This window comes from Megalops cyprinoides, chromosome 19 (assembly GCF_013368585.1).
Source record: "Megalops cyprinoides isolate fMegCyp1 chromosome 19, fMegCyp1.pri, whole genome shotgun sequence".
NCBI lineage: Eukaryota > Metazoa > Chordata > Actinopteri > Elopiformes > Megalopidae > Megalops > Megalops cyprinoides.
In genome coordinates, this window is record NC_050601.1 from 2,437,339 (window position 1) to 2,464,477 (window position 27,139).

General features: G+C 48.2%; 2 protein-coding genes across 2 annotated transcripts; one reads left to right on the forward strand and one right to left on the reverse strand.

Moving 5' to 3' along the window:
* Positions 1–628: 628 nt before the first annotated feature.
* On the reverse strand, positions 629–18,393 carry hid1a (HID1 domain containing a). Its single transcript, XM_036552949.1, has 19 exons — positions 18,221–18,393; positions 16,081–16,230; positions 13,646–13,816; positions 11,550–11,666; positions 8,995–9,101; positions 8,630–8,749; positions 8,002–8,209; positions 6,988–7,044; positions 6,428–6,568; positions 6,230–6,320; positions 5,125–5,276; positions 4,663–4,741; positions 4,237–4,401; positions 3,207–3,434; positions 2,937–3,088; positions 2,428–2,514; positions 1,913–2,004; positions 1,364–1,522; positions 629–878 (listed from the first exon to the last, which is right to left on the reverse strand). The coding sequence occupies exons 1-19, from the start codon at positions 18,284–18,286 to the stop codon at positions 815–817; spliced, it is 2,406 nt and encodes an 801-aa protein (XP_036408842.1). The 5' UTR covers positions 18,287–18,393; the 3' UTR covers positions 629–814.
* Positions 18,394–19,787: 1,394 nt separating this feature from the next.
* On the forward strand, positions 19,788–24,069 carry LOC118794835 (protein FAM104A-like). Its single transcript, XM_036553115.1, has 3 exons — positions 19,788–20,092; positions 21,338–21,452; positions 22,083–24,069. The coding sequence occupies exons 1-3, from the start codon at positions 20,076–20,078 to the stop codon at positions 22,326–22,328; spliced, it is 378 nt and encodes a 125-aa protein (XP_036409008.1). The 5' UTR covers positions 19,788–20,075; the 3' UTR covers positions 22,329–24,069.
* Positions 24,070–27,139: the final 3,070 nt, after the last annotated feature.

Sequence of the window (27,139 nt, forward strand, 5' to 3'; positions counted from 1 at the left end):
TACACACCTGCCCTACCTTAGGACTAGCAGATACTTACCTGCCCTACCTTAGGACTAGCAGATACATACCTGCCCTACCTTAGGACTAGCAGATACTTACCTGCCCTACCTTAGAACTGGAAGACCTATACATACCTGGCACCACCTCATCACTCCAGTTTCTCTAAAGGAGTAAGGAATGCTGGATGCTAGTCTGTTGCACTTGGGTGTTTTTGGCATGCTTTGGAAAGGAGTAATCTCTCCTCCACCATACTTTTCTGCCCTCTCTCCCTCTGTCTCCATGAGAAAGTCAATGCTGTTCTGCTCACATGGTATTTCCTGCAATCCTGTTTTTTTTTTTTTCTTTTAAACAACTGAGAGACACACAGGTGACTGCAGCAGGAACATCTTCCACTCATCTCTATCATCTTTGCGGTTTTAAAAGATGGCAGGAGAGCTACAACGAAACTCACTTTGAGGAGGATCAAAACAACAGTGCCGCCCCGTGTCAGTCCAGCGGTATGATGTTTACCTAGAACGCCCACTGGTAACTCAGGGCTGCCTGTGTGTGTCTGACACGAAAGGTTTGGCCACTTGCAAAAAGGAAAAAAGAAACTCTGTTAAGACCAGGCCTCAGAATCTCCCAGCATGCTGTTACGCAATGGTCTTCCTCCCTCCTCCTCCTCCTCATCAGTGGAAAGACCGGGGTTTGGTGATGGTATGGGTGGAGGGCTTGTAGGGGCGGGGGCAGAGAAAGGGAGGGGAGGGGGTATTAGGGTGCAGATATGTCCCGTCTCTTCCACCTGTCAGTCACCCTTTTCAGCTCCGCCCCTCTCTACACCCTCTGGATCTCGAAGAGGCGGACGTCGGTGTCGTACCAGATCGGAGGGTCCACGTTGCTGTTGCCAGAAAACAAACAGATGGGTCTCATTTCACTCCATCATGCGTGAGATCGATACCCAGTTACAACAGACCTGCCTAGACTGAATGGGTCAGATTCTCTGTTATGCAGCTGGAATGTGCTGCCCCCTTCTGGGCAAGGAATGTAAAAGCGTCAGGCAGGTCCTCATTCCCCCACAGCACTAACATATGTGGTGCAAACGAGTGCTGACATTACTGAACAAATTTAACAGTTCACCTGGTTAAGCACTGAACAGTTAGGGGAGATAACACTGGTAATACCCTATCTCATGTATCGTCTAAGCGGAAAAGAAAGAGGTTTAAAGAAAACTCTGAAAGATGGGGCCAGGGCGAGTGCGAGGACTGGGGCACAGAGATGTAGCTGCATCTTCCTCTAAGTCCGTAAATCTCTGCGTGCTGCGCGTTATTCAGGACTCGTTCCGAGGTCCTGCACATGAGAGAGGGCTGCTGCTGTGTGACTCACCGCAGGTAGACCACGCCCCACATGTATGTGCGGAACCAGGTGGCGGTGCCGGCGTTGGCCTGGTACTTCCGGATCAGGATGGGGTGCGGGACGGGAAGGAGGCCCACCAGTGTCCCGTGCTGGAGGAACTTCAGGATCTCTGACTCGTCCGTCAGGCCTCTGGGACACAGACACGAGTTTGCACACCTGAGAGACTGTCGGTGACATTATTACTACTATTACATTAAAACTGTTGCTTCCCAAGACACTTATTGGTCTTAATTTGATTGTTTTTGCTTTGGTAACAGGTCACACTAATGGAGCATCTTGAGACTCACTGCCCCCAGACTAAGAAGTAGAGAGAAACCAGCTCAGCACAAGCTTGGATCGAGGCTCAACCAGGAGCCTTCGTAAAGTAGAGGTCTTTTTCCTGAATGAGAGCACAAGTGATTCTGCACAGGTAGCACTGTCAGGGGAAAGCACTAGGACAGTCCCTCCCTCTGTGCCAAAAACCAAACCCGGGACTCAAGCCCACACCCCTCTGGTGATCAGGACTCCGCGGTGTCTTACTTGTCGATGCAGATCTTCTCCACCTGGGGAACCAGCACCTGCAGCAGACGCATAATGGTCTGGAGAGGAAGCTTATTCTTCCAGGAAAGCACCTGCCCGAGAGGAGGGGAGAGAGTCAATCCGGAGGGAGGGAAGGAAAGAGGAGAGAGAGGAGAGAGAGAGAAAGGAGGGGAGACGGGAGGAAAGAGGAGAGAGAGAGAGAAAGAGAGGAGGGGACAGGGGAGGAGAGGAGAAAGAAGAGAAAGAGACAGTCACTTGAGAGAAAGAAAGAGACAGAAGAGGAATGGAGAAAAAGAGGGAGAGGTGAAGGAAGTAAGAAAAAGAGAGAAACAGACAGAAGAGAAGAGGAGACAGATAGAGTAGAGGAGCATGAGAGAGGAAGGGAAAGAGGGCCACTCCGGACTGGAGAGGGGGGAGAGAGCTACCAAACTTCAGGGAAACATGGTCATGATGACTATTGCTGGGAAATGGGGTGGGGGGGTGCAGGGCAGTATTCTCTCAATTCCCACACTCACCCAGTCTGGGGTAGGGGTCCAGCTTGTAGCCGAAGATACACTAGACAAGCGCCTCCGCTCCATCTCCGACTCGGTGTAGAAAACATCCTGGCAGGACAGGACAGAGATGTATAGACTCTTGCGGACATCCACACACAACACACCCTCATTGCTACACACTCACACCATTATATGCTACACATTCTAACTGCTGCACACTCACACCACTACATACTGTCATCACTCTATCCTAACCACTCTCATCACTATATCCTATACACTCAGACCACTATATACTACATGCTCTCACCACTGAAAGCTCACACCATTGCACGCTCACTGAAACTCATGCCACAGATACTTGCTCTTACTCCATCATCCATTAACTTAACTGCTAAGTGAGTGTATAAAAGAGCATTCTGCTGAATATCGATGAAGATATGATGTCCCAGACACACAGTTCCTCTGGGACCAATACCAAAGGTGAACTAAAAGATTTTTCTTAGGATTTGCCACACCCGTGGTCCTACCTCATTGTCTCTTCCCGAATTGGACTCGGTGTCGCTGGCACCCGCAGTTCCACTGTGGTCTGACGGGGGGGTCTGAGGGGACTCGGTCTGTGGGACTGAGACCATCGTCCCGTCCTCTGACACCTGAGACTTCTCTGTCAGCTTGTCTATACCTGCGGAGGACAAAATCGAGAAATGGGAGCCATGAAATCTGTTCCTATGTGAGCCGCCACCCTGGGCGGGGCGCGGAGTGGCACCTGACCGACGGCATTTCGGAGATGAGGCCGGTACCTGGAGTGGCGGCGAGGCTGGTCTTCAGCGTGCCGGGCTCGGCAGGGATGGCGGGGCGGGAGCCCTCCATGGAAACCGTCTCCTGTGAGGCGGTCCGGGAGATGGCGTCCGGAGACTTCCTCTTCCTCTGCAGGGCCTTCTGAATGGAGACGGGGTCAGACGGCAGGTTGGCCAGCTGGTGGAAGATGTTGCGCTTGCGGATGATGGCATACACCAGGTTATAGTTGCCTGGGAGGGTGGGAGGGGACAGCAGGGGGAAAAGGGTGTGAACCAATGACAGAGGAGCTTTTGACCTGGAGAATTGGGGGCTGGAGGTAATCATCAGCGGAGACATGCACCTGCTGGACAATAATAAATAAAAATATTTTGTGTGCAAGTGGACTGACACATTCCGTGCTGCTGAACATCACCCTCAAGCCTACTTCTGGGCTTCATTTGGGATTCAGAATGACATTAAACTGAGGAAACACGTCTCTCCTGTACTGCAGTCAAGTGAACACTGTTCACCTTTGTCCTTGGCATCAGTGTGTCTTAATGGTTAAATCCTTGGGACTTATTCTGAGCAAGTGCACCATGAGGAAGAAAGTGCTGTGAGCACAATTAAAACCATTAACTTGACATTTAAGGTCAGCTCTGCAAAAAAAGGAATCAGGATGCTCAGGATCACTCCAGACAACGTAGGCGATTTTCTCATGAAGACTGTGTATGTCCGCCATCTTTGCAGGCTCAGACGAATATTCATAGAAGACATGGTTACCTGGGGGACATTACTGCTACAGAATCTTTGACTGAACTCTTGGTGAAGAGACAGGAAGTGCTGTTAATCCCATGATACAGGATAAGAAATACTGTTAAACTCATGTTCTAGGGACAGGAAGTATTGTTAAACTTGCAGTGTAGGGACAGGACGTACTGTTAAACTTGTGGTGTAGGAACAGGAAGTCCTCTTAAACCCATGATGCAGGGACAGGAAGTACTCTTAATCCCATGGTGTAGGGACAGGAAGTAATGAAGGAACGCCGTGTCTCACCATCAAACTGGTACTGGATGATGTTGTTGAAGACCTCCAGCAGGAAGAAGACCAGGTGGTGGTTCTGCGAGGAGGAGAACAGGAACCAGGTGGTGGAGAAGGCCTCCAGGAGATGCAGCAGCTTGTTGGCCGCCACCATGGAGAGGCTCTTCAGGTAGGGCGATACTGCAGAGCAGGGGAAAGGTCCCGACAGGGGGCACAGGGGTGAGGGGGGAAGTGGTAGAACAAGCCCTTAAATCTGGGCTCACACACAGATGAAAGGAGCAGGCAGTATGTGGATACTACAGAAGGCTCATAAGCAAAGTTTCAGTGTTACTTCGAATGGAAAAACTCACAGATACTCAAGTGCAAGTACAGTATCCATTCCAGACAGTGTAATGTGCCCATCCTGCCAGCAGGTGGAGCATGTTGCTCAGCTAAACTCACCGTTCACGATAATGGTGAGCAGGCAGTCAAAGAGGGGCTGCAGACGCTGGTGTCCGCTGGTGATGATCTTGTGAAAGACCTGCGGATCACGTGGTTAGGAGATCGGTACTCATCACTGAATACATGCTTTATTTCATACATTTGTTGTGACAGTACGTGTGTACTTGTTTTGACTGTGTGTGTGTGTTGACTGTAGTGACTGTCTGTCTGCATGCGTTGTGATGGTGTGTGTGTATTTGTGTGTGTGTATGTATGTGTTGTGATGTGTGTGTATGTGTATATGTGTGTGTGTGTGTATGTGTGTGTGTTTGTGTGTGTGTTGACTGTAGTGACTATGTGTCTGCATGTGTTGTGATGGTGTGTATGTACATGTTGAAATGGTGTTTGTGCATTTGCATGTGTGTATGTATGTGTTGTGATGTGTGTGTGTGCCTGCGTGTGTCAGAGTGGGCGGAGCCTCACCACGATGAGCAGGTCAGCGTGGGTCCCGGTGAAGACGGGGATGTCCATGGGCACGTGCAGGGAGTACGGCTTATTCAGACGCACCCCGAAATTACGCTCCCCACTCAGCAACAGTAGGATGAACACCCCGATGTGCATGAGGCCGACGCGGGCTACAGAGACGCACACCAAAACAGGGTTACACACACACACAACACAGAGTTACACACACACACCAACACAGTTACACACACACACACAACACAGAGTTACACACACACACACCAAAACAGGGTTACACACACACAACACAGAGTTACACACACACACACACACAACACAGAGTTACACACACACACACCAAAACAGAGTTACACACACACACACACAACACAGAGTTACACACACACATACACACAACACAAAGTTACACACACACACACAACACAGTTACACACACACACACACACACACACAACACAGAGTTACACCAACACAGGGTTACACACACACACACCAACAGAGTTACACACACACACACAACACAGAGTTACACACACACACACACATACACACACCAACACAGAGTTACACACACACACACACACACAAACACAGAGTTACACACACACACACCAACACAGAGTTACAAACACATTCACACAGACACACATCAACAGAGACACACACGGCAACAAAGAAAGACACACACACATATATATTCACAGAGACACACACATAACAACAGAAAGACACAAATTTACAGACTCACACATGGCATCAGGGAGTTACACACATTAGTAGATACACACATCAACAAAGAAAGACACACACACACATATATTCACAGAGACACACACATAACAACAGAAAGACACAAATTTACAGACTCACACATGGCATCAGGGAGTTACACACATTAGTAGATACACACATCAACAAAGAAAGACACACACACACATTAACAGATACACACGCGCACATCAACAGAGAGACACACATTATAAGTTTTCCTTTACGTAAAAGTGTAATCTAATCACCAGACAAAAGCATCTAACATTCATTACTCAAAGTGAAGGATGAATGGCGGTCAGACTGAAGGGTCCTGCAATCCCCTCCCACTCACACTGATCCGCACGCGCGTCGTTCAGGTAGAAGAGGATGGGAACCAGGATGTCCAGAACGTCGCTGATCTTCAGCACGAAGAAGAGGAATTTCTGAAAGGCAGAGAGTCAGCAGAGGACTTCAGCTGCAGGTCTTCCCGCAGCGCCCTGAGATTGTGCGGCCGTTTGAACGAGGGCAGTGCCACACACCTGACCCCTACCTTGTTGAAGTCACACAGCTTCCAGAAGAGCACCAGCAGCTCCTGGTGGAACTGGATCTTTTTGGTGGAGTTGGGCAGGTAGGTCTGGGTCAGGGGGTTGATCAAGAGACGGGCCAGCCCCTTCAGGACAAAGTCATAGTCCTGGGGAGAGGGAGAGGGAGACGGAGACGGAGAGGGAGGGAGGGAGGGAGGGAGAGAGACAGAGAGAGAGGAAGAGAGTGAGTGAGAGAGAGAAAGAGAGAGACAGAGACAAAGGGGGGGCACAGAAAGGCCTCATTATGCACTACAGACTGCCTGATAGGGCAGGAGTGTAGCACAGTGGTAAGGAGCAGGGCTCGTAACCAAAAGTTTGCTGGTTCAATTCCCTGCTGTGCCACTGCTGTTGTACCCTTGGGCAAGGTACTTAACACAGAATTGCCTCTGCAAATACAGAGCTTTATGAACTGATAACACTGTAACCTACATAAGTCGCTCCGGATAAGACCGTCTGCTAAATGACACTAATGTAATGACTGTTGATCTCACTTTATCTCCTGACAAGATCAGGCTATTCAGTTTACCTCATCCCGATGGATTCTGGACAAGTAATTCACAAAGAGGTTATCTGGTCCCATGGCCTACAAAAAGAGCAGATGAAAAACGTAAAAATAAACAAAAAAACACACAATATAGATGCAAAGACACAGAGTGTGTGTGTGTGTGTGTGTGATTTGTAAAATCAAGCAAAAGTATCTCCAAGCCGGGCCTCCAAAAAGTCAGTGACACTAGAATAACAAACAAATGAAAGTGGAAAGCAAAATTAAGAGAAAAAGTAAGTGTGCTGACAGAATAAAGCATAATTCAATTCAGTCTGTTTATATCTCTAAAACCCGGGGTGTAAGATTGGGAATTATCTCGACACACACATCTCAATACACACTGACTATAAGCAGTGTCACTGGCCTTTCCTTTTCTCAGTCAGCATGGACATACATTACTGTGTGTATCTTTCACATACGGAAACACACCACTGCCTGTGTATGTCTGCGATAGAGCATTCATTTTGTAGATCTCGAGAGCTCTACAGAAACTTAAAATCACATAAATCAGAAGACAAGTCAATGCTGCACAGATGTGACACAGTTTCACTGATATTTATGTCATCTGGATGGCTCATTCTATTCATCGAGCCCACTACACCTGCCAATTCACTTACTATAAAGATCAGTGAATCTGTGCAGAGGTTCAGAGGTAAAACATCCCATAATCAGTAATTCCATTCAGGATGTTTGCTATCAGTGCAAAGGCACAGATGCTCCATATATATGGACCAGATATTAAGCCCATCTTTATTTTGAAAGTTGTCTCTCACACTGTCAAAGCTTTGGAAGTTCTGATTGGCTGGCTAGTTAATAACACACTCTAAGGGGCGTGGCCTAAAAGGAACACCCATAGATAGCACAGGAAGACTAATGGAACCTCTTAGACAAGGAAATAAGGAGGACAGCGGGAATGCAGGAGCCGAATATCTGGACATTATATAGAATATCTCTGATGTGGCACCAGCTCAGGCTGTGAGGGGCATGGTCTCTTACTTCCTGCTCGTCCATGCTGGAGGGGGAGGAGGAGGGGTCGGGGGCGGGGCCCTCGTGCTCCAGGGTGACGATGAGGATCTGGACGGCGTGCTCCACCAGCTGCTCGCGGTAGTCAGAGAAGAGCAGGTGGTTGTAGGGGATGCCGTAGCCCACGGGGTCGTAGGCGCACACCACGTTCAGCAGGGAGGTGAAGAGGGGCAGGGTGTGCCTGGGGGAGCACAGAACAGGAGTGTGTGTGTGTGATGCATGGCAAAGTGTGTAACTATGTGTGCATGTGTGTCCAAGTGCATGTGTGTGTGTGTTTGTGTGTGTGTGTGTGTGTGTGTGTGTGCGTGTTTTTATGTATTTGTTGTGACAGTGTGTATGTATCTGTTGTGATGGTGTGTGTGTGTGTGTATTTGTTGTGACGGTTTGTGTGTGTATATTTTTTGTAATGGTGTGTGTATTTGTTGTGAAGGTGTGTGGGAGTGTAAATCTGTTGTGACGGTGTGTGTATGTGTGTATTTGTTGTGATGGGTGTGTATATCTGTTGTGACGGTGTGTGTGTGTATATCTGTTGTGACGGTGTGTGTGTGTGCGAGTATGCGTTGAGACGGTGTGTGTGTGTGTGTGTGTGTGTGTGTCTCACCTGTTCTCGGAGGAGCAGAAGAAGGTCACCCAGGGATTGAGGACGCTGCTGTCTGAGGAGGAGGGAGGCAGGTACATGGCCTCGGAGAAACAGGTCAGCAGCAGCTTCAACAGCTCTGTCCTGAGCCAGAGAAACAGAGCGGAACAAAGAGTGGAGAGAAAAGGGCAGAAAACAGGACAGAGAGAGAGAAGAAGGGAGGGGGGTGAGACATTGAGACATTGGAAGAGTGCTGCTCTATGACTCTATGACCCGAGGGCAGAGAGGTGCAGTAACGGAATCACAGCCACCACCCCCCCCCCCATCCCCCCCCCATCCCCCTCACCCCACACCAGGCCCCACCCCACCAGGCTCCGCCCCCTCCTCACCTGTTGAGGTCGTGGGTGTAGTTGAGTGGGGGGGACTGCGCGAACCCCACCCCCGCCTCCCAGATGTACTCACAGCTGTCAATGGAGTGGATGTCCTCAACAGTGTCCTGTAAAAGACCACGTGGCCATCAATCCCAGCAGCCACTGGGAGAGCGAGATCTCTGCACAAAGACATGTGACTAACGGTGCAGCCACTCTGCTATCCTGCTTTCCAAGATTACTATCCATCACTCTTTCATCAAACCACAATATCTACCTGACCTGATGACAGATGTAGAAAAATTCAGAAACAAATACAGTAGACATCTACTAAATATTAATATAACTATGCTAATAGTGCTTCATCAGTAAGTAAAAATTGTTCCATTGTATCATTGTTTATCCCAGCGATGACATAATTTAAGCAAGTTAAGCAACCAGCGAGGCCTGAAGTTTATGAGAAGGTGTGATACTCATGCTGCCATACACTACATGCTGTCGACCGCGACATAAATGAGTTTATGAGGAGCAGAGCACATTGCTAACGGTGATGAAATCACGCTCTCGGTTCTTAGAAGGACACCACGTGTTGAGGGGGTTGTTATCAAACACACCAGGTATTTCCTCATAGCAAACACTGAAACCTGAGCGGCATGGTGAATTCCAGCTCGTCTGTGAATCAGGGCCTGACACAGCCAGCCCAGTCAGCCACCAGCTCTTCCTCTAGTGCTCAACAGGACTGGCTGGTCTGAGACCCGACCAACATGGTCGACCGGCTGACCAGGGGGAAAGGAGAGGACACATTCCCGTTCCTCAGGTCTGTGCCAAATGGCGTGCGCTGGCTGAACGCCCAATCAGTGAGTCTGACAGGGCACTGAGGGCGGAGTCTCACGGGATCTCCACCCTCAAGTGGAGGCAGGGAACTGATCGTGTCATAATCCCCCTCTTCCTCCTCTCTCACCTTCATCTTCCTCTCTCACAACAAAGGCCACGCAGAGACGCAGGGCTCCCTGCATCATCCCCTAGCCAGTGATACAGCACTTCGCTATTGTCCATGCTGTAAGAGAGACCTGTGCAATGCCTGGCATTATGAAAACACGGGAACCACAAATGCCAAAATGCGTGAAATGTTTCACAATCACAAAGAGACACAAAGCTCCAGCCAGCTACAGTCTAAAACCATATGCTGTCTATGTGCTGCCAAGCAGCAGACCCGCATGCATATCATGCAAATGATTATGTGTGCGAGTCTGAGAGGAAAATTCTCTCTCTTACCGTCTGCTAAACAAGAGCTACAAACCCAGAACAACAGAATGTTGTATTCTGCGTTTGTCCTCTCCTAAGACACACTGATGGCAAAAACACTTCACTGAGCTGAAACCACGCCAAGTCTCAGCGACCTTCAGTAAATTAAAAATGACATGAGAGTCACTGTATCATGGACACTGCAGTATTGCAGATTCCAATAAAATCCCGGTGAAAGACTACAACCAAGCGAAAGAGCAGAAAAGAACACAAAAGTAGACAGAACGGACGAAAAAAGAGGTGCAGAAACCCTCCAAAATCATTAAATGGCCACTCTGGGTCACAGTGTTTCTGTCAGAAATTACAGGACTGTCAGCGGCGGGGCTGGATCCTTGTGTGAGAACAGACTCATAGAGACCCAGCCTTCATGCGCTCCTCTCACAAACTGCTGTCTGTGACACACCTGCGGGCATGGCGGTTTGCATGGCCCAGGGGCCTGACACAGGAACAGGTCTATCGGAGTGCGGGTGCAAGCCCTTGGCGCCCTACACTAACCCCACCCCAATCCCGCTGCAGACGGCTGAAACCGATCCGAGCAGATCTGTGGCAGCCGGTCAGGGGAAGTATTTCCAAACCACGCACACAGAACCACACTGTGACTCTCTTCCTGATGACTGTCACACACAACAATTCAAAATCAGGAAAAGCTACTTGACTGTCATGACGACACATAGTAGTGTATGATCGTATTTTTTGAGGACCGTATTTTTTACCCCTGAAAAATTCCTATGAAAGCAAAGCGATATGATAAAACACTGATGACTTCTAAGCAGCAGTGCCCCAGCAGGGATTAAAACCGGCAACCTTTTGGTTACAAGCTCTGCTCCTTACCACTATGCTACACAGCCGAGATTAGACAGAAGAGGCCAGGGGGAGGCACATTCCAGCTCTATCAGCTCTCACACCCACACCTGTCCGCTGTCTCCTAGCAAACCACCATTCAATCCATAAGTGTGAATGGGGTGTATGATTTGGAGGTATAGAGGTAAAAGCAGGACTGCTCTCTGATTGGCGGGACAAAGGAGGCAGTGCTTCTGAAAGGGCCACTGCTGTTGCACCCTTGGGTGAGGTGCATAACCTGAATCGCCTCAGTAAATATCCAGCTGCACAAATAAAAAAAAAAAAAAAGGCTAAGCGAGTTGTTCTGAATGAGGGTGCCTGCTAAGCAACTGTGACGCAAAGTAAGTGAGCAGCTGTGATTGGAGGAACTGGAGTGTGATGGCGGGAGGGTCGCTAACAGGACCAGCTGTGGCATGAGCTGTGGCACTCACAGGACCCCCCTTCCTGTGGCTCTGCACGGTGAAGTCAGGGCAGAAGAGGAGATCAGCGATGGCCAGGAGGAGGGATTCGGCCAGGGGGCGGGCGCCATCATCCTCCCCATCGTCAGCCTGCGGGTAGAGGAGACACAGACAAACAGATACTTCTGTCAGACAGTCACAAGTCACCTGTGTATAGGTACAGGTGTATAACAGCAGACAGCTGAACCCTGTCAGAACCGGAAGGGTTGATCCTAATCAGTGCCCTGTCAGAAGACAGCAGAAAGCTGAGATACAGCGTGCGGCAACTGAGCGGGGCACCAAACAGTCCAAGCCATCCAAACCCAAGTCCCTGCTCCAGCTACTACTCAACGTGTCGCTGTATGTAAATGACTCTAGCTTTAGGAAGCCCATTCAGACAACACGAAGGCCTCCCCTGTGTTTAAGGGTTAAATGACATGCATCACATGACTAAATTCCAAAAGCAGATTTAGCAACAACCCCCCCCCCCCTTTTGCTATGGTGGTCTTGTAAATCACTCAAGACAAAAGCATCTGACACATAAATAAATACATAAATGGATGAACCCATAAACGGCCAGCTGCCAGCCTGGGCTCCCCCTGCAGATACGACAGCCATACGATCCGCTGTTGAGGTCTGCCGGTGTTCTCAGTATTGTGAGATCCCCCGTTTCGGGTGCCGAAAGGAGGTGAGGAGTGATCCAAATACCTGAGACGACTGCGTCCTGAGCCCGCTTCTCCTCCCGCTGCATCCTGGGATACGTGTACCACCTGCCTCCGGCTGCTACCATCCATGCAACACGCTCACACAATGGCACAAAGACCCAGGCTTTTTTTCCACAGGGGCACAACAATAGCAGCTTTAAGTGGCTCTACTCAAATATGCCTCCCCCATGTACCGCAGACAACAGCTGGTGCTACTGTACGCCTAAGAGGGACAGACTTCAGCAAAGCTGTTGGCTTTGCATTCGTGTGCTTCACAGACAGTCTTACCCAGGTGCCACTGAGATAGCTTACACATTATCCTTTTACAGCGCCAGATAGTCACTGAAGCAATTCAGATTAATTAGCCTGTTAAAGGGCAAATCCATTGCTTAAAAGATCCTCATGCACACTACAGCTACCTGCACCCACTGGCACCACGTTCACAGTTTGTGCTTCTTTCAGAGGCCTGCACCAGCCTTTCACCAGCCTGCATTAGACACAACGTCTCTCCCCGTCCCTTCGCTTTTCATCCAAATCATTTCATTTCCTCATTCACAGTCACGGTTGGACAATCACGGCTTCCTTGAAAAACAAAAACCCCTTTTGTAGACGGTATGAGGAAATGGATGAGATTTCTGACAGGGCTGCGCCCTCCCCTCTGAACCCGTGGGCTTTCAGAGGTGCATCTCTCTCACCCTGCCACACTCGCTGGCTGCTGAGTCGCTGACATTAATCTGGATCAACTACATGATGAGGATGCGTCAACCTAATCACTTGCATCCACTATCAGTCAATCCAGATGACATTTACATCAGTGTCTACTGTAATCTCATGTCTGTGAAGAAAGCAGTGAAGCCCATTCATTGTTAGATTTCATAATGGCAGGCACGTTTTTCCTCTGATGTATCATCTGCTGAAGCCTCTTACTGGTGAGAATTGTTGTGTTAAAGAGATCCCTGATTCTGTAATTGGGGTACAGGGCTCTTTCAGCCTCTCTCATTGGCTCCGTGACGTGACGTGACTCTAATTGCCTGGATTGCAGACGGCTCACAGGCTTGGAAGACTGAAGCGTTCGATTCATGCAGCCCATGGGGACAAAATGACCGCCGAGAGCCAGACTATCACATTAGTGTCATCACAACACCACCGGGTCAGCTGACCAGGAAGCGCTCAGAGGAACACAGGCCACCTCTGACAGAGAGCAGGGAGGGCGAGGATTGGGAAAGCTCAGCCACTTCTTTCCCAGAAGCACAGGAATTTGACTTCATATGCAAATATGAAGCTCAACGATGAGCTTTCAGCTGAGCGTGCTGAAGCTCCGACACCAGGCCTTTGCCCCTGCTACATCCCCCCCCCCGCCCCCCCCCCAACACCCCCCCTTCTCACCATGCCCTGGCCAGCGCCAGGCACCGTGGACCAGAAGAAGCCCCTCCAGTCTGGGTCCTCGAAGATGTAGGGCAGGATGCGGGTGAGGAGGCGGGCGCAGTTCAGAGCGATCTGCTTCTCCTTCTCCGAGGAACAGCCGGAGTCTGCCGCCTGGACCAGCTTCTCTACCGCCTGGGGGAGATAGAGAGACAGGTTACATACGCACACACTAACACAGAGACACTCACACACACACACATGTAACACGTTGGACCCAACACGCTTCCAGTGCATATTCATCACAGATTAAATGTTCACTGTCTGGCAGCTGCCTCTTAACATGAGAGGACAAATCACAGCACAACAGACCACCTGCTGCAATGGGATGACCCTTGACCCCTGGTTTTCACCCAGGCCAGGGACCGTCCACCAAGGCTTGCATCCTTGGTGAACTGTAAACCCTGACTGAAACCACGACTTTTAACCACTGGGCATGTAACACTACTGCTGTTAAAAAACTACTAACCCACACACACACACAATGGAGACACTAAGACAGTAACAGACTAGCATAGCGGGCGATGAACTGGATTTGTAACATGAGGGTTTGCAGGTTTCAGTCCTGAGGCAGAGCACTGCCTTCGTATCCATAAGGATGATACCCAAACTGAAATACCACAGCAACTGTCCAGCTGTATTAGTGCCTAACATAGAATAAATGATACGTACACTAGCCCTAGATTAAGACATCCCCAAAGGAAATAAATAACGCTGATAGAACGCTTCTGTAACACTGTGGCAGGAATAGCGATCAGACCCACTTAGCTCATATTTATGTGCTGTAGGAAGGCAGGTTGCACCACTCAGCATGGCACAGACACTCCACTGTAAATCTGAGTTCTTAATAATACCAACAGTTATAATAACGATGACAAAGGATTAACGGTAATAATAACAGGAAGTCTGAAAGCTCAGCGTGGAGAGGAGGGAGTGGCCGATCCCGGACGGCCGAGTCTCTCTCCTTGAGCTTTCCTCCTGACGGGCCGCGCTATCAGAGAGCTGGTAATGAGAAACAGGAAGTCGGAAGCGCCAGCCCATTTCCTGTCTCTGAGCACTGGACACCAGCCCCTCGCTCAGTGTTAGCAGCACCGCCCAGCACTGATTATTTCTTGCTTAGCAGACCCCTTATCCAGGGTGAGTAACACTGCTGACATTTCACACATTGTCCATTTACGCAGCTTGATATTTACTGGGGTTTACTTCCAAGCTCTAAAGTACAGAAGGAGGACAGTGTCGTACCAGCAGCTTGCTGGTCACAAGTCTGGATAACTAAACGCTGCATTGCCTTAAAACACACTAACAGCAATATTCAGTTAAATGGCTGTAATTCATGAATGAGTCACCTGCTTTTTAAACAAAATGAGAGTATGGAGCAATGGGAGGATGAGGGCCTGTGAACTCCATGAGGAGCTGTCAATCACTGATTTGTTTGAACCAACAAAAAGACTTTCAAAAGGCTAAAAACACATCGATTGGTTTAAATCCGTGAATAACTGGTGACTGCTCCACACACTTTGTGGCTCATGGGGCCTCAGTCTCTCTTCAGTGAAAGCACTTTCAGCTTGTGACCACTTCCAAAGCGATGGGTACGTGTGCCCTTTCATTATGGTCTTTCTTCATTTTTCTCTGACACAGTAAAAAGTGACAGGATAAAGCTTAAAATAAATGCTACTTGTGGTCCCTTTTCTTTACTCATATTTATCAGAACCAAAACTGACAGTTGTGGCCCCAGGTCATACTTCGTAGCAGTGATTCCCCTGTGTTCATTTACCTCTCGTGCTCATATCATATTAAAGTGGTACTCAAATATGCCTCCCTCATGTACCACAGACAACAGCTGGTGCAACTGTACGCCTAAGAGGGACAGACTTCAGCAAAGCTGTTGGCTTTGCTTTCATTTGTTTCAAAGATAGTCTCGCCCAGGTGCCCCTGACATAGCTTACATATTATCCTTTTACAGTGCCAGAGTTACTGAAGCAATTCAGAATAATTAGCCTGTTAAAAGGTAAGCTTCCAATCCACTGCATAAATCTGCTGTTGTCTGTGGTACATGGAGTAGGCTAGCCATTACAGACTGTACAATGTTTCAGAGGTTCACCATTGCCTGCTATGTGGGATAGTGGGGTAGCATACTGGTAAGGAACAGGGCTCGTAACCAAAAGGTTGCTGGTTCGATTCCCCGCCAGGGCACTACTGCTGTAGCCCTGGGCAAGGTACTTAACTCATAATTGCCTCAGTAAATATCCAGCTGTATAAATGGATAAAACTGTAACCTATGTAAGTCGCTCTGGATAAGTGTCTCCTAAATGACAATAATGTAATGTAATGTAACACGTAGTACTGTAATATGTAGCATCAATAAACACAAAACTGGTGGTCACATGCCGGGAGTGTACCTTATAGCAGAGGGTGGCAAGGTTTGAGGGCGATTCCTCGCGGACCGCTCGGATCTCGGCAGCCGGGACTAGCGCGAACACATCCTGTACCGAGGTGGCGGTGTCGGCCCAGAACTGGTCCCAGAAGGCGTCATCAGTGGCCTCAACGGGCTGGTGGAGAGAGGTGAAAGCTCAGGGTCTAGCTGCGTCTTTTACAGGGGAGAGTGTCCTGCAGCGGCTCCGAGTAAAACGATGATTACATGAGACCGAGAATCTCCAAGCAGCGTGTTTTGGACCAATTCTGAGGCTTGACAACACTCAACACCATTATATAACCACTGTGGAGGTGACCGTTTCTGCCCCTTTAATAACACATACATGGTTTATGGCCTTGCTTTGTGCACAGGGCTGAAATAAAGAAAAAAATAACAAAACAGTGTAGTGTGGATGTGACATGCATGTTCAGTCATCTATGAGAATAACACATCTATTGACTTATTTAACCAGAAGGACTGACAGACCTAATTTATCTTTTTCTTCCAGAAACCACCAGGGGGAAACAGCACAGTCAAGGAATGCAGGGGAGTGTGTATTCAGTCATGGGGGGGTCGAGGGGGGGGGGGGGGGGGGGGTGATTAGGTGGCCCAGTTTAGGAAATCTGACCAGAACACTGGAGTTAACAAGCCTGCTTTTCCCATCATCACTATGGGAAGTTTAATGACCAGAGTGAGTGAGGACCACGGTTTAACATCTCACCCAAAAGATGGCTCCTCTTACGGCACAGTGTCCCTGAGCAAACTGAAGGCCAGAGGCAAGAGACAAGGTCCCCCCGTATGGCTCATCAGCACTGCCTCCAACACTGTCTTTCCCATCCAAGAGCTAACAAAGATCAGCCCCGCTTAGTTTTAGCTGTTCAGCACAACAAAGCTACAGGATGGCGTAGCTGTTTGCTATGTAAATCTATCTATAGAAAAAAAAACATGCTTGTTCAGATGAATTGCTTCTGAGATGTCTGCAGTATTCTACCGTTTGGTGATGCGAATACGACTTAAGGTAGTAAGTTGACGTATGACCAGATTAAACATAACTCAAGTACGCGTGATATAAATCTATCCCTGCAACGTTATCAAATTGCTGATGACAGTAACATAAATATATAAACATGTATACGATGCAAAAGCAAAAGCTGTAAGACATCGTGAGATTTGCACTGGAAAGGATTAAAGCGGTCGAAAAACACTGTTCACTCACACTGAATTCGGGCTTTTGACAAAGTACGGTTTTATATGGATCACACAACCTCACCACAGTCCACCTTAAGAACCTGCTGCATCTGGGGGCGACGATTAAAACACGTCATCCGTTCACGAGAAGATGCCTTGATCTTTAAATTGCAGAATTATTTTTATTTTACTTGGGCAAAAAACAAACACGTATGACTGCATTTGCTTCAGATGAGCGTGACGTACTTGATTTGGTTGAATGGAAATCCGCCCTACTAACTGTATTTTCACGTCCACCTTCAAAAGGCTTCGCTTGCTCCTGCCCATATGACACACTAGCAAGCCAGCGAGCTAAATCCCGCAAACTGAATCATACTGCAATATTTTCACTTATTTTCGAATAAAGTCTTGATCAAGCTTGTAGCCTACAGAGCGTGCTAGATATGTGTAGCCAGACAGCTACCTACATTGTTAACACATTTCGACGCTTGCTATCTAACTAGGTTAGTTGGTAACGAGGCAGCTTCTTTGCAGTGAAAATGTCATTAATAAACCTACATTCTGCCACCTTTCCCACTCTTAAATAACCAGGCTGTCTAGCTAGCTATACAGCTGCTGCGCAGGGCGAATGTAATTCAACTGAACGAAAAGAATTTGAAATTATATTTCAAAATGTGATCATTCATCATAATCATCATCATCATCATCACCATCATTATCATCATCGTTTCACTGTTCACCATCCATGTACTATTTTTAATTATCATGCAAAATTTAATATCCCTATAATAAGCTCGCATTTCAATCCATCAATGATATTGCAGTGCGATGCCATATACAGTTTGCTCTCGTTGTCGATGACCTCGCCTTAGAAATAATCTGCAGCACTATCTGTGGGCAGCATTGCTTTAATTTTCTCTTTTAAAAAATCAACCAACCTGCGTTTTGGTCGTGAGCTGTATCACCGCTTTCCTGAAGTTGAGCTTCGAGTCGGAGGCGCCCATGTCGGTCCTGCTTCAGGTGGTGAGGAGGGAGCGCTCTCGCACCCAGTGCGCTCTCCCGCATCAGCCCGCTCCCGACGCGTAGACCGCAGCGGGTGCGCGGCTTCCGGGTTTCAGGCGAGCGCACTTCAGACAGACGCTGTTATGCTGTGCGGGGTGTGCAGCGGTAAATACAGTACAATACAGGGCAGCGGTGTTAGAGAATATGTGATGCTGGCAAATCTATCTATTTATCTTTCTGTCTGTATGTATGTATGTCTGTCCAGTCACACAAACAAATAGATAGATAGATAGATAGATAGATAGATAGATAGATAGATAGATAGATATGCTCTCTTATTGCTACTATGTTTTACGTAACACCATTGACTATTGTCACATGCATATCTATCTGATTATTATTTTTTTCAGGGAGTCATAATTCAAATCAATGCACAACAGAGCCACCTCGTGGAGCGGTAATAAAATAGCTAAAATCTTGTTTGGTCATAATTGTAGCTCGAGTTGTTTGTTGACAGATATCAATCTGCCTCTGGGTGCCAGCCCAGTGAGGAGAAACAAGATTTGTGTGAGATGGAATTAATGTATGTTCATCATTCTGTGGACAGCAGGCCAAGGCCCCTGATAAGGTGGTAGTAGTATCCAAATGGCCATCACTTTGGGAGACGCTTCTATGGGATACAGCCGTCCGTATTGCATTTGGGTACTGATGGAAGACAGACAGACAGATGGAAGAGATGAAATTGTAATAAGACTGACTACAGGTCATTCAGGATTAAGCGTGCCAGTGAACTGAGTGGGGAAACTTCATTCTGGACTCTGTGATGGTGCCTCACACATGTTGTTTGTGCATATGTTACATTCCATTACATTACATTTTTGTCAATTAGCAGTTGCCCTTGTCCAAAGATCCTCCTTTTGGTTACAGTTGTAAGGGTACCCATGCGTACCCTTTTATGCAGCTGGATATTTACTGAGACAATTCTGGGTTAAGTACTTTGCCCAAGGGTACAGTAGCAGTGCCCCAGCAGGGAAGCGAATCTGCAGCGTTGCGGTTACGAGCCTTGCTCCTGACCACACTGCCGCACCGCTGCACACTGTTATGTGTATTCCGTTTGTGAGGACATTTACTAATGGTTTGCTGGAGGTTCTTATTCTGCAGAGGGTGTAGGGTATGAGGAAAGGCGTGGATCCACGCTCCAGCACAGAAGGTGGCGCTATGCAGCTTTCCAGCTGACGTGAACGCCTTGTCAAATCCACCAAAGAAGAAGAAGAGCATGTAAACAGCAGCAGCTGGGGTGTGGAAACCGGCAGAGTTAGCGGGAATCTCTTTGCACTGAAAGACTTTTTCCACAACGAAACCTGCTATTTAAAACAGACTACTCGTTTTTGTTTGAATTGGCATGGAGAAATAAATAATCCAACATGTCGAAGGGCGGGGGTTTTGTAGCTAGCTCGTTGTACATTGGTATCATGTTTTGTAACGAAGCTGGGCTGGGCTAGGCTAGCAAGCTAACACAATTAGCTATCTAATAGTTCGCAGTATCGTTCGAGACACCAGAAAAGGTTTTTGTATTTTTATTGGGTCTTCTTTAGGCTATTTATGTAGCTAGTCCGCTAGCTAGTTCTAACCGTTTACGGTATTTGTAGCTTGCTAGATACTGGTGCTGCTTATTTCACAGAGCCGCTAGCTAGCTAGCAAGACAGCTCGCCATTCACTTAACGGCGGGATCGATAGAAACGGCTTCTGAAGAGCAAGTTTGTTCTAAAACTTGGGCTGCCAGTTGGTCAGATGTTGACAGAAAACAGGTACGCTGATTTTCCCTTTTACTACTAGGCAAATCCCTTCTTTAGTCGTTGCTTTGACTTACGGATAAATGTAGCTGGCTAGCTAGCCAAGTTAAGTTAGCTAGCTGATGTTACGCTACGCTACCTAATGTTAGCCACCTTTTCTGAATGCAGGTCTTTATAAATCTGTTTTCTTGTAATATAACGTAAGCTTACTTAGCTAGCTAGATCATCTATTGTGGTTAGATAGACAGTGGAGACAAGTTATTCAATAACTAGCCCAAAGAGTTGGCTAACTAGCGAGCTAGCTAACGTTACATGACACAGTACTTTTCGTGCGCAGCTTGGGTTATCAGTTGGCTAATCGAGCGACTTTACAGTGGCTCCGTCCCATGAGTATGATTAGTGTATTTTTAGAGCCCATTGACAGTGCCAATATATAATAGTTATTGCTACTTTTAAACCTTAGATACAATGTTTAATTAGCCAGCGAGGTATCAACCAGAGCGTAGAAACAAGCTCGCTAACTAGCGTGTTGGCCTACTTGTCATTGCTTGCAAAAACGTCGCTTGGTGGTAAGTCGCTGTTTGGGCTGCTTCGCAGACCAGCTCATAAAAGTGGAAGCAAAATCTAGCTTGCGGGCTTGTTGCAGCGTAAGAATCCGTTATTATCATTTATTTCTACAATTACGTGCTGTTGTCTTAAGGGTGGCCTCATGGTTATAATTGTCGGACAGATAGTGGTTAGCTTGAGTAACTGTTCTTAAAAGTGTGTGTCGCAGTGGCTGCAATCGCTCAACCAGTCAACTAAATTCTAATTCACTTTGAATTCAAAGCAGTATCAAGTGCAAGATTGAAAATGCTTAGTTCGACATAACCAGTTTATTTGGGTACAGTCTCTTGTGACAATGGCAAGTAAATAAGGGTGTACTTAATGTCAATGAAGTACCTTGTAACAAGTACTACATGGTGTCTAAAAAGTATAACCATTGAGAAATTGGATTAATTATAAAGATTAATTTCCTGTTGCAAGTGTGTCTGGCATGTTTCTGTCCCACTCTAATTCCCTTCGAACAGGAGTTGTCTGGACTGAACCCAGCTCTGGCAAACTGACAAGGAAGTAAAAAGAGAAGCCACATTTTTTATAGAGTTCTATCTGAAAGCTTCCCCACTGTACACTGATGTAATGTATGAAACATCTTCTGTATCTGTGAGGAAGCAGTTTCTATCACCTGCACTTGCCAAATACCCACCCTCCTCCCTACAGGAAACGCAGGCGTAGCTGTAGCCATGACGACGGCGAGCTTCTACCCCAGGCCAAGAGGACAGGCGGGGGTCAGACCCTCTTTTCTGAGCTAGGCCGGGACATTTGGGACTCAGAGGTAAGTGGACAATGTGGCATTGTGGGTAAAGAGCTGCATTTTTACCACCAGGTTTTGGGCTCAAAACACAGGTGTGCAGTAGTGTACTTAATCTGAATTGGTTGACAAAGCATGCAATTATAAATGTCTAATATTTTCCTTTGGGACATACTCTGGGTAAAAGGTAAGCACAAAAATACATTAATATTGGTAATGTAAGACTTCAAGGAGCAGAGAGCCTGTTGGTTTTTCTTCAGGTGCACGTTCACACAGAATAGCTCTCCAGCACTACCCCCAACCTATCCGGTCACTTCACTCTAAGGTAGAAGGCACAGTGCTCTGGCTCTGTGCTCTGTGCTCTGAAGTGAGCAAGATGATCAACAACTGGACCATGACATCCCAAGTCACATGCTAACATTTCTCTTTTCTCTGCCTCCCCTTCCCTTCCTCTCTCTCATCATCTCAATTTCCGATCTATTTTCCTTATCACTGCTGCCACTACTGCTATTTTCCCTTTTATTTTTTCTCTTTCCTACATCTTTCCTTACTTTCCCCCTCTCTCCTCCTCCACTCTCACCCTCTTAACGCTCTGTCTCTCTCTGTTGTCTGACCTCATCACACTCAATCTGTTGCCATCTCTATGGTCTCCAGTCTTCCAGCAGTGACAGCAGTGTTGTAAGCAGCCCAGAGGGGGCAGCAGGGAGCAGCAGCAGCAGCCAGAGTGCGGTGGACAGCAGGGGGAGCCACTGTGCAGGGGGCTCCTGCAGCCCCGTCAGCTCAGCCCACTTGGCAGAGTCGGCGCCCGTGGGCCTGGGTCACTACCACCACATCAACCGCATCCTGCGAGAAGCCCACTTCCACAGCGTGCAGAGCCGGGCCCAGCCCACAGACACGTGACTCTGCACGCCCAGCTGGCCCCTCCCTCCGGGTCAGGGAGGACCACGCCCAGACCTGCAGAAGACCACGCCCCCTCTGTCCACAGGGCACCTCACATGCTCACAGCTACCTGTCGGCTGCTTCAGCCGGCCTCCTCGCAGACCATCCATGGGGAGTGCCCCTCATTTCTCAGCACCATACTTCCTCTCAGCTGCCCATTCAGCAAGGAGACAAAACACAGTTTGAAACAAGATCTGCTACTTATTTTTCCTTTTCTGGCCAGGTTGGTTTACACACTGGGCGCAGAGGCTAGTGGTGTAGGTGTCTGCTTCAGTCACAGGGTCTGGTTTTAGTGGATGTTGTTGGAACAGGAGGGAGGGAGTGATGGCTTTTCCTCTGCTGGGAGACACAAGATTGCAGCCTCCATTCCATTGCCCCCTTTGCTTGCTTTGCCTCTCCCAGTGAGATTGAGAGGCAGCTTAGTCGGCACAGTATTTTCTCTTAGCAGTGTGTTGACGTTGTGGTAATGCATTAGCACAGCCACTGTGCTGTAGAATGAATAAAATTTAGGTCTTTGCAAAGGATTGCCCCTCTTTTCATCTGCCATATGGGTTTTGCCAAAGTCGGAATCTTATCAAAGTGTCACTCAAGCTTTAAGTCATATTGGTGGTTTCTGCGATACTCCTACAGCTTTGTCTGTTCAATCACCTGAATCAGAGCCATCGGAGCAGTGGTGGACGGGGAGGGAGGGGGGGTCTTCCAGGTGCTAAACTGCAGTTTTAGGACACTCCAGCCTGTTGTAGGGAGTCTCTCTCCCGGCCAGTCCAAGTCTAATCTTCTTTGCTCTGAAGAAGCACCAGAACTGCATCTTTGCTCTCTCGAAGCACTCCTGTTTGGCACTTTATCTGACCGCAGAGTGGTGACGGTCCTGTATTGCTGAACACTCGGCTCCGTGCTGCAGCCCTGAACGCTCACCTGCTGACGCGTCCTACTCTGGAGTCATGTGATCCTGTCTCTACCTGAGCACTGACCGTTACGCTGTTTATTCGACCAGTCACTGTGTGTCCCAGCCCTGAGCGCTAACCGGCCACCGCGTTTCTCTGAGCGCTGACCGGTCACTGTGTGTCCCGGCCCTGAGCACTGACCGGTCACTGTGTGTCCCAGCCCTGAGCGCTGACCAGTCACCGCGTGTGTGAGTACTGACCGGTCACTGTGTCCCGGCCCTGAGCACTGACCGGTCACCGCGTGTCCCGGCCCTGAGCGCTGACCGGTCACCGCGTGTCCCGGCCCTGAGCACTGACCAGTCACTGTGTCTCGGAGCGCTGACCGGTCACTGTGTCCTGGCCCTGAGCACTGACCGGTCACTGTGTGTCCCGGCCCTGAGCACTGACCGGTCACTGTGTGTCCCGGCCCTGAGCACTGACCGGTCACTGTGTGTCCCGGCCCTAAGCGCTGACCGGTCGCTGTGTGTCTCACCCTGAGGGCTGAATGGTCACTGTGTGTCTCTGACTGTGAGCGCTGACCGGTCACTGTGTCCTGGCCCTGAGCACTTACTGTGTGGCTGTGTGTCCACACCCCTTCCTGCGGTCAGTGTGTGGCATGTGGACACAGGCCCTGCCTCCTGTCCCTCACCCTTATCTCAGGGCCCCCAGCAGTCCCAGGCTTGACAGGCTATTTGTTATATATTTACATGAATTTAATGAAAAGCAACATTTGATTGTTAACATTATGTTTTGTATTTAGTATTGGACATGAACTTTTATCAGACATTCACAACTCTTGCATTTGGAAATAAAAATAGATGTTTTTAAATCATTTCTGCCTTTTTTTCCTTTTGCTTAAGTGAGAGTGAAGGTGTGCGCATGCATACACAGTGGTGGCATTAAAGAGGCTCTCTGCAGCTGGAACTGAGCCATTTCCCTTTGAGTGACGGGTGTGACATAAGTGAATGGAGCAGGCAGTCTGTTTTCTTTGAATATCTGGCCCCTTGCACCTCCGTAGCATTAATGGGCCTGTAAGCAAGCAGCATTCAGGAAGGCCAGTGATGGGAGAGGAGTATTTGCCTGGGCATTATACTGTGAGCACAGGATGGATTGCTATTATCCTTTTATCTTTTACTTCGTAGCCAGCAGGAGGCTCGGTGCCTTGAGAAAATGCAGACAGTGCACTTGCAATCCGGGGGGGGGGGGGGACAATGTAGACATTGGGATGTAAGGAGACAACTGGGGGTGTGCTGAGATCTGCACCCCCATATACGTATGTGTATGTATATATATATATAATATAAATACCTAAATATACATATGTATGAGAGAGAGAGATCTTCCATGACATGTTGACTTCATTGTATATACAGTGTGTGCATGTTGCTGTTAATGCAAGCAAAGCCAGGGTTCAATGCAGTTGGCTGGCGGCACGTTAATCTATCGGCTGCTCTTGTGGAAACCAGTCTACCTTTGAAGTGCATCACGGGCGGCCTCGTCTGTGCAGGCATCGAACATATTCCTCATGACTGCGTCTGCTAAAATCCAGGGCAGCGTGTGAAAGCCAAATGCGTTCTGCAGCAGACTGGTGGACGTGGTTGTAAATTGGCCAAGCTTGTACAATGTGGCTTTGTTGCTGTAGGCCTGCAACTAGAGGGGCTACAGGGGAAAGAAGGGAGTGCTTGCTGGTTTAAATCTGAAACGGAGGTAATGAACAGCACTTCATCTCGCGTAAGCGGCAGCAGCAGTGAGAGATGAGGTGTGTTTGAAGGGGAGACATGAAAGGATAGTTAATTAGCGTGCAGCGCTGCCCTGTCCTGTCACCGCGCGCCGAAGCCGATTACGCGCAGTAATGGGCCGCACGTGGCCGCAGCCGGCGTCTGTCGCTCGCGCTCATTACCGGCTGCGGCAGAGAAACCTGGCCGTCGTTAGCCGTGTGCCGGACAGCCCGTCATTAACGCCATGCGATCGGAGCGCTGTCCGAGCTGCCGGACCGCTCCTAGAAGCGGGTCTTGTTACCGGAGGAATGTTTTTGGCGGCAAGGCTGCGTTTGAAATGCCTCTCCTTGGTAACGCGTTTCTCTCGCGCGGGAAACAATCCTTTGTTCTTCCTCATCTGCTTAACAAACACGCGGGACGCGTCCTCTTTCAACGCCGCCTTTTCAAACGCGACACAAGAGCCTGCAGGTCTGGATCGGGGGTGATTTGTGAAATTCTCAAACGTCGAAAAGTATCCGTTACCGTTGCCAGCTCACTGCCGTTGCTATTCCTCTTTTGTGCTGGCGCATAATTTATTATGGACCTCGTTCCTCAATGGGAGAGGCTAATAAACACGGGTTTATGGCGTTGCAGAACTACTAAGGGAAGCTGTTGGATGGGATGGCAGATTTATTTTTAGTTATTTGGTTCACTAGAGTTCTTTATCCATGTATGTTTCCCATAATGAAACGGCAAAGGTTAAAAGTGCATCAATCATAGAAAAAACAACAGGATTTGGAAATTAAACCTGTAATATCCTGTTTGCCTGCCCTGTTCTGTAATCACTCATTTGATTCTGGCATGTAGACTGCATGCAGGGGAAAAAAACATAAAGATACAGACATAAAAAGAACCAGTCTGCCCTTCTGGGATGATCATTTTGTTCATATCTGTGGTGGGATAAACTTTTTTCATTTGCAGTTTCTCATGCCCTCAAAAGCAATATCATTGCAAAAATTGATAAATCAAAAGAGTTAATTGATGCACATTTCAAAGATGCAATTGAAACTATCAAGAACAATAAATGATTACTGTAACAGCAGAACGGTATAGTAACAGTAAACTACCGTTGTGTTGTACTTTGAATGAGGCCTCCATTTCCTCTACAATTCATAGCAAGCAATTCCGTGCAATATCATCTCCCTCTGAAGAAATAATGTGTAGTGTCACTGTGTGTGAAATCTCCTTTTGCTTAATTTCCCATGCCCTTAGTTCTGGAGGCCATAAAGCCGTTGAACTGTAAAGATGGGTTGTGTGCACTGTAAAGATGGGTTGTGTGCACTGTAAAGATGGGTTGTGTGCACTGTAATGATGGCTTGTGAGCACTGTAAAGATGGCTTGTGTGCACTGTAAAGATGGCTTGTGTGCACTGTAAAGATGGCTTGTGTGCACTGTAAAGATGGGTTGTGTGGCCACTAGATGGCAGAAAAAACTCAACATGTAGAAGAGAGGAAAAGGGTTGATTTACACTGACAGCAGGTATAAATATAGAGTAGGCAAAATTAAGATTAATCACACAGACATATTAATAGAGTTACTTGTTGTTCATTGTTCAGAAAAGGACCTACACCTGCCTCATTTTAACTTGAGGATGAAATATAATCACACAAAACCTCTAGCTCAGACAGAACAGGAGTGGCAACACAACCTGCCTGGTAATATGAGAGGTGTGTGTGTGTGTGTGTGTGTGTGTGTGTGTGTGTGTGTGTGTGTGTGTGTGTGTGTGTGCAGCTTTGGTCCAGACCAGGTCCAGAGTTTCTTGGTGTCCGTGTTCTGATTTGACATGGGCGGCAAGCCCCAGCACAGAAGGAGATCCACTCTGATCCACTGCATTTTCTAAAAGGAATCTCAGGTCGGTCTGTGGGCAGAGCAGCACACTCTCAGGGGCGGGTTTTGGGGTAGGGGGTGGGGGCATATTCTGGGATTTGGTCTGCCAGCAATAGGGCCCGTCACTGCAGGGGCGGGGCAGACAGAGCACATTCCAATCACAGGTGTCCACTCTGGGGTCTGGGACACAGTGAGAATGTAAGCAGTGTGATCGCCATGACAACTGCAGTGAGATGGGCAGAATGAGATGGTGATGCCTGATCTA

Coding starts and splice junctions, on each gene's coding strand:
- hid1a (XM_036552949.1), bottom strand. CDS start 18,286: ATGGGCGCCTCCGACTCGAAGCTCAACTTCAGGAAAGCGGTGATACAG. Junction 16,231..18,220: donor AGCTCACGACCAAAACGCAG/GTTGGTTGATTT, acceptor TCTCTCCACCAG/CCCGTTGAGGCCACTGATGA. Junction 3,089..3,206: donor CAGCCTCGCCGCCACTCCAG/GTACCGGCCTCA, acceptor TGTCCTCCGCAG/GTATAGACAAGCTGACAGAG.
- LOC118794835 (XM_036553115.1), top strand. Junction 21,453..22,082: donor GGGACATTTGGGACTCAGAG/GTAAGTGGACAA, acceptor TATGGTCTCCAG/TCTTCCAGCAGTGACAGCAG.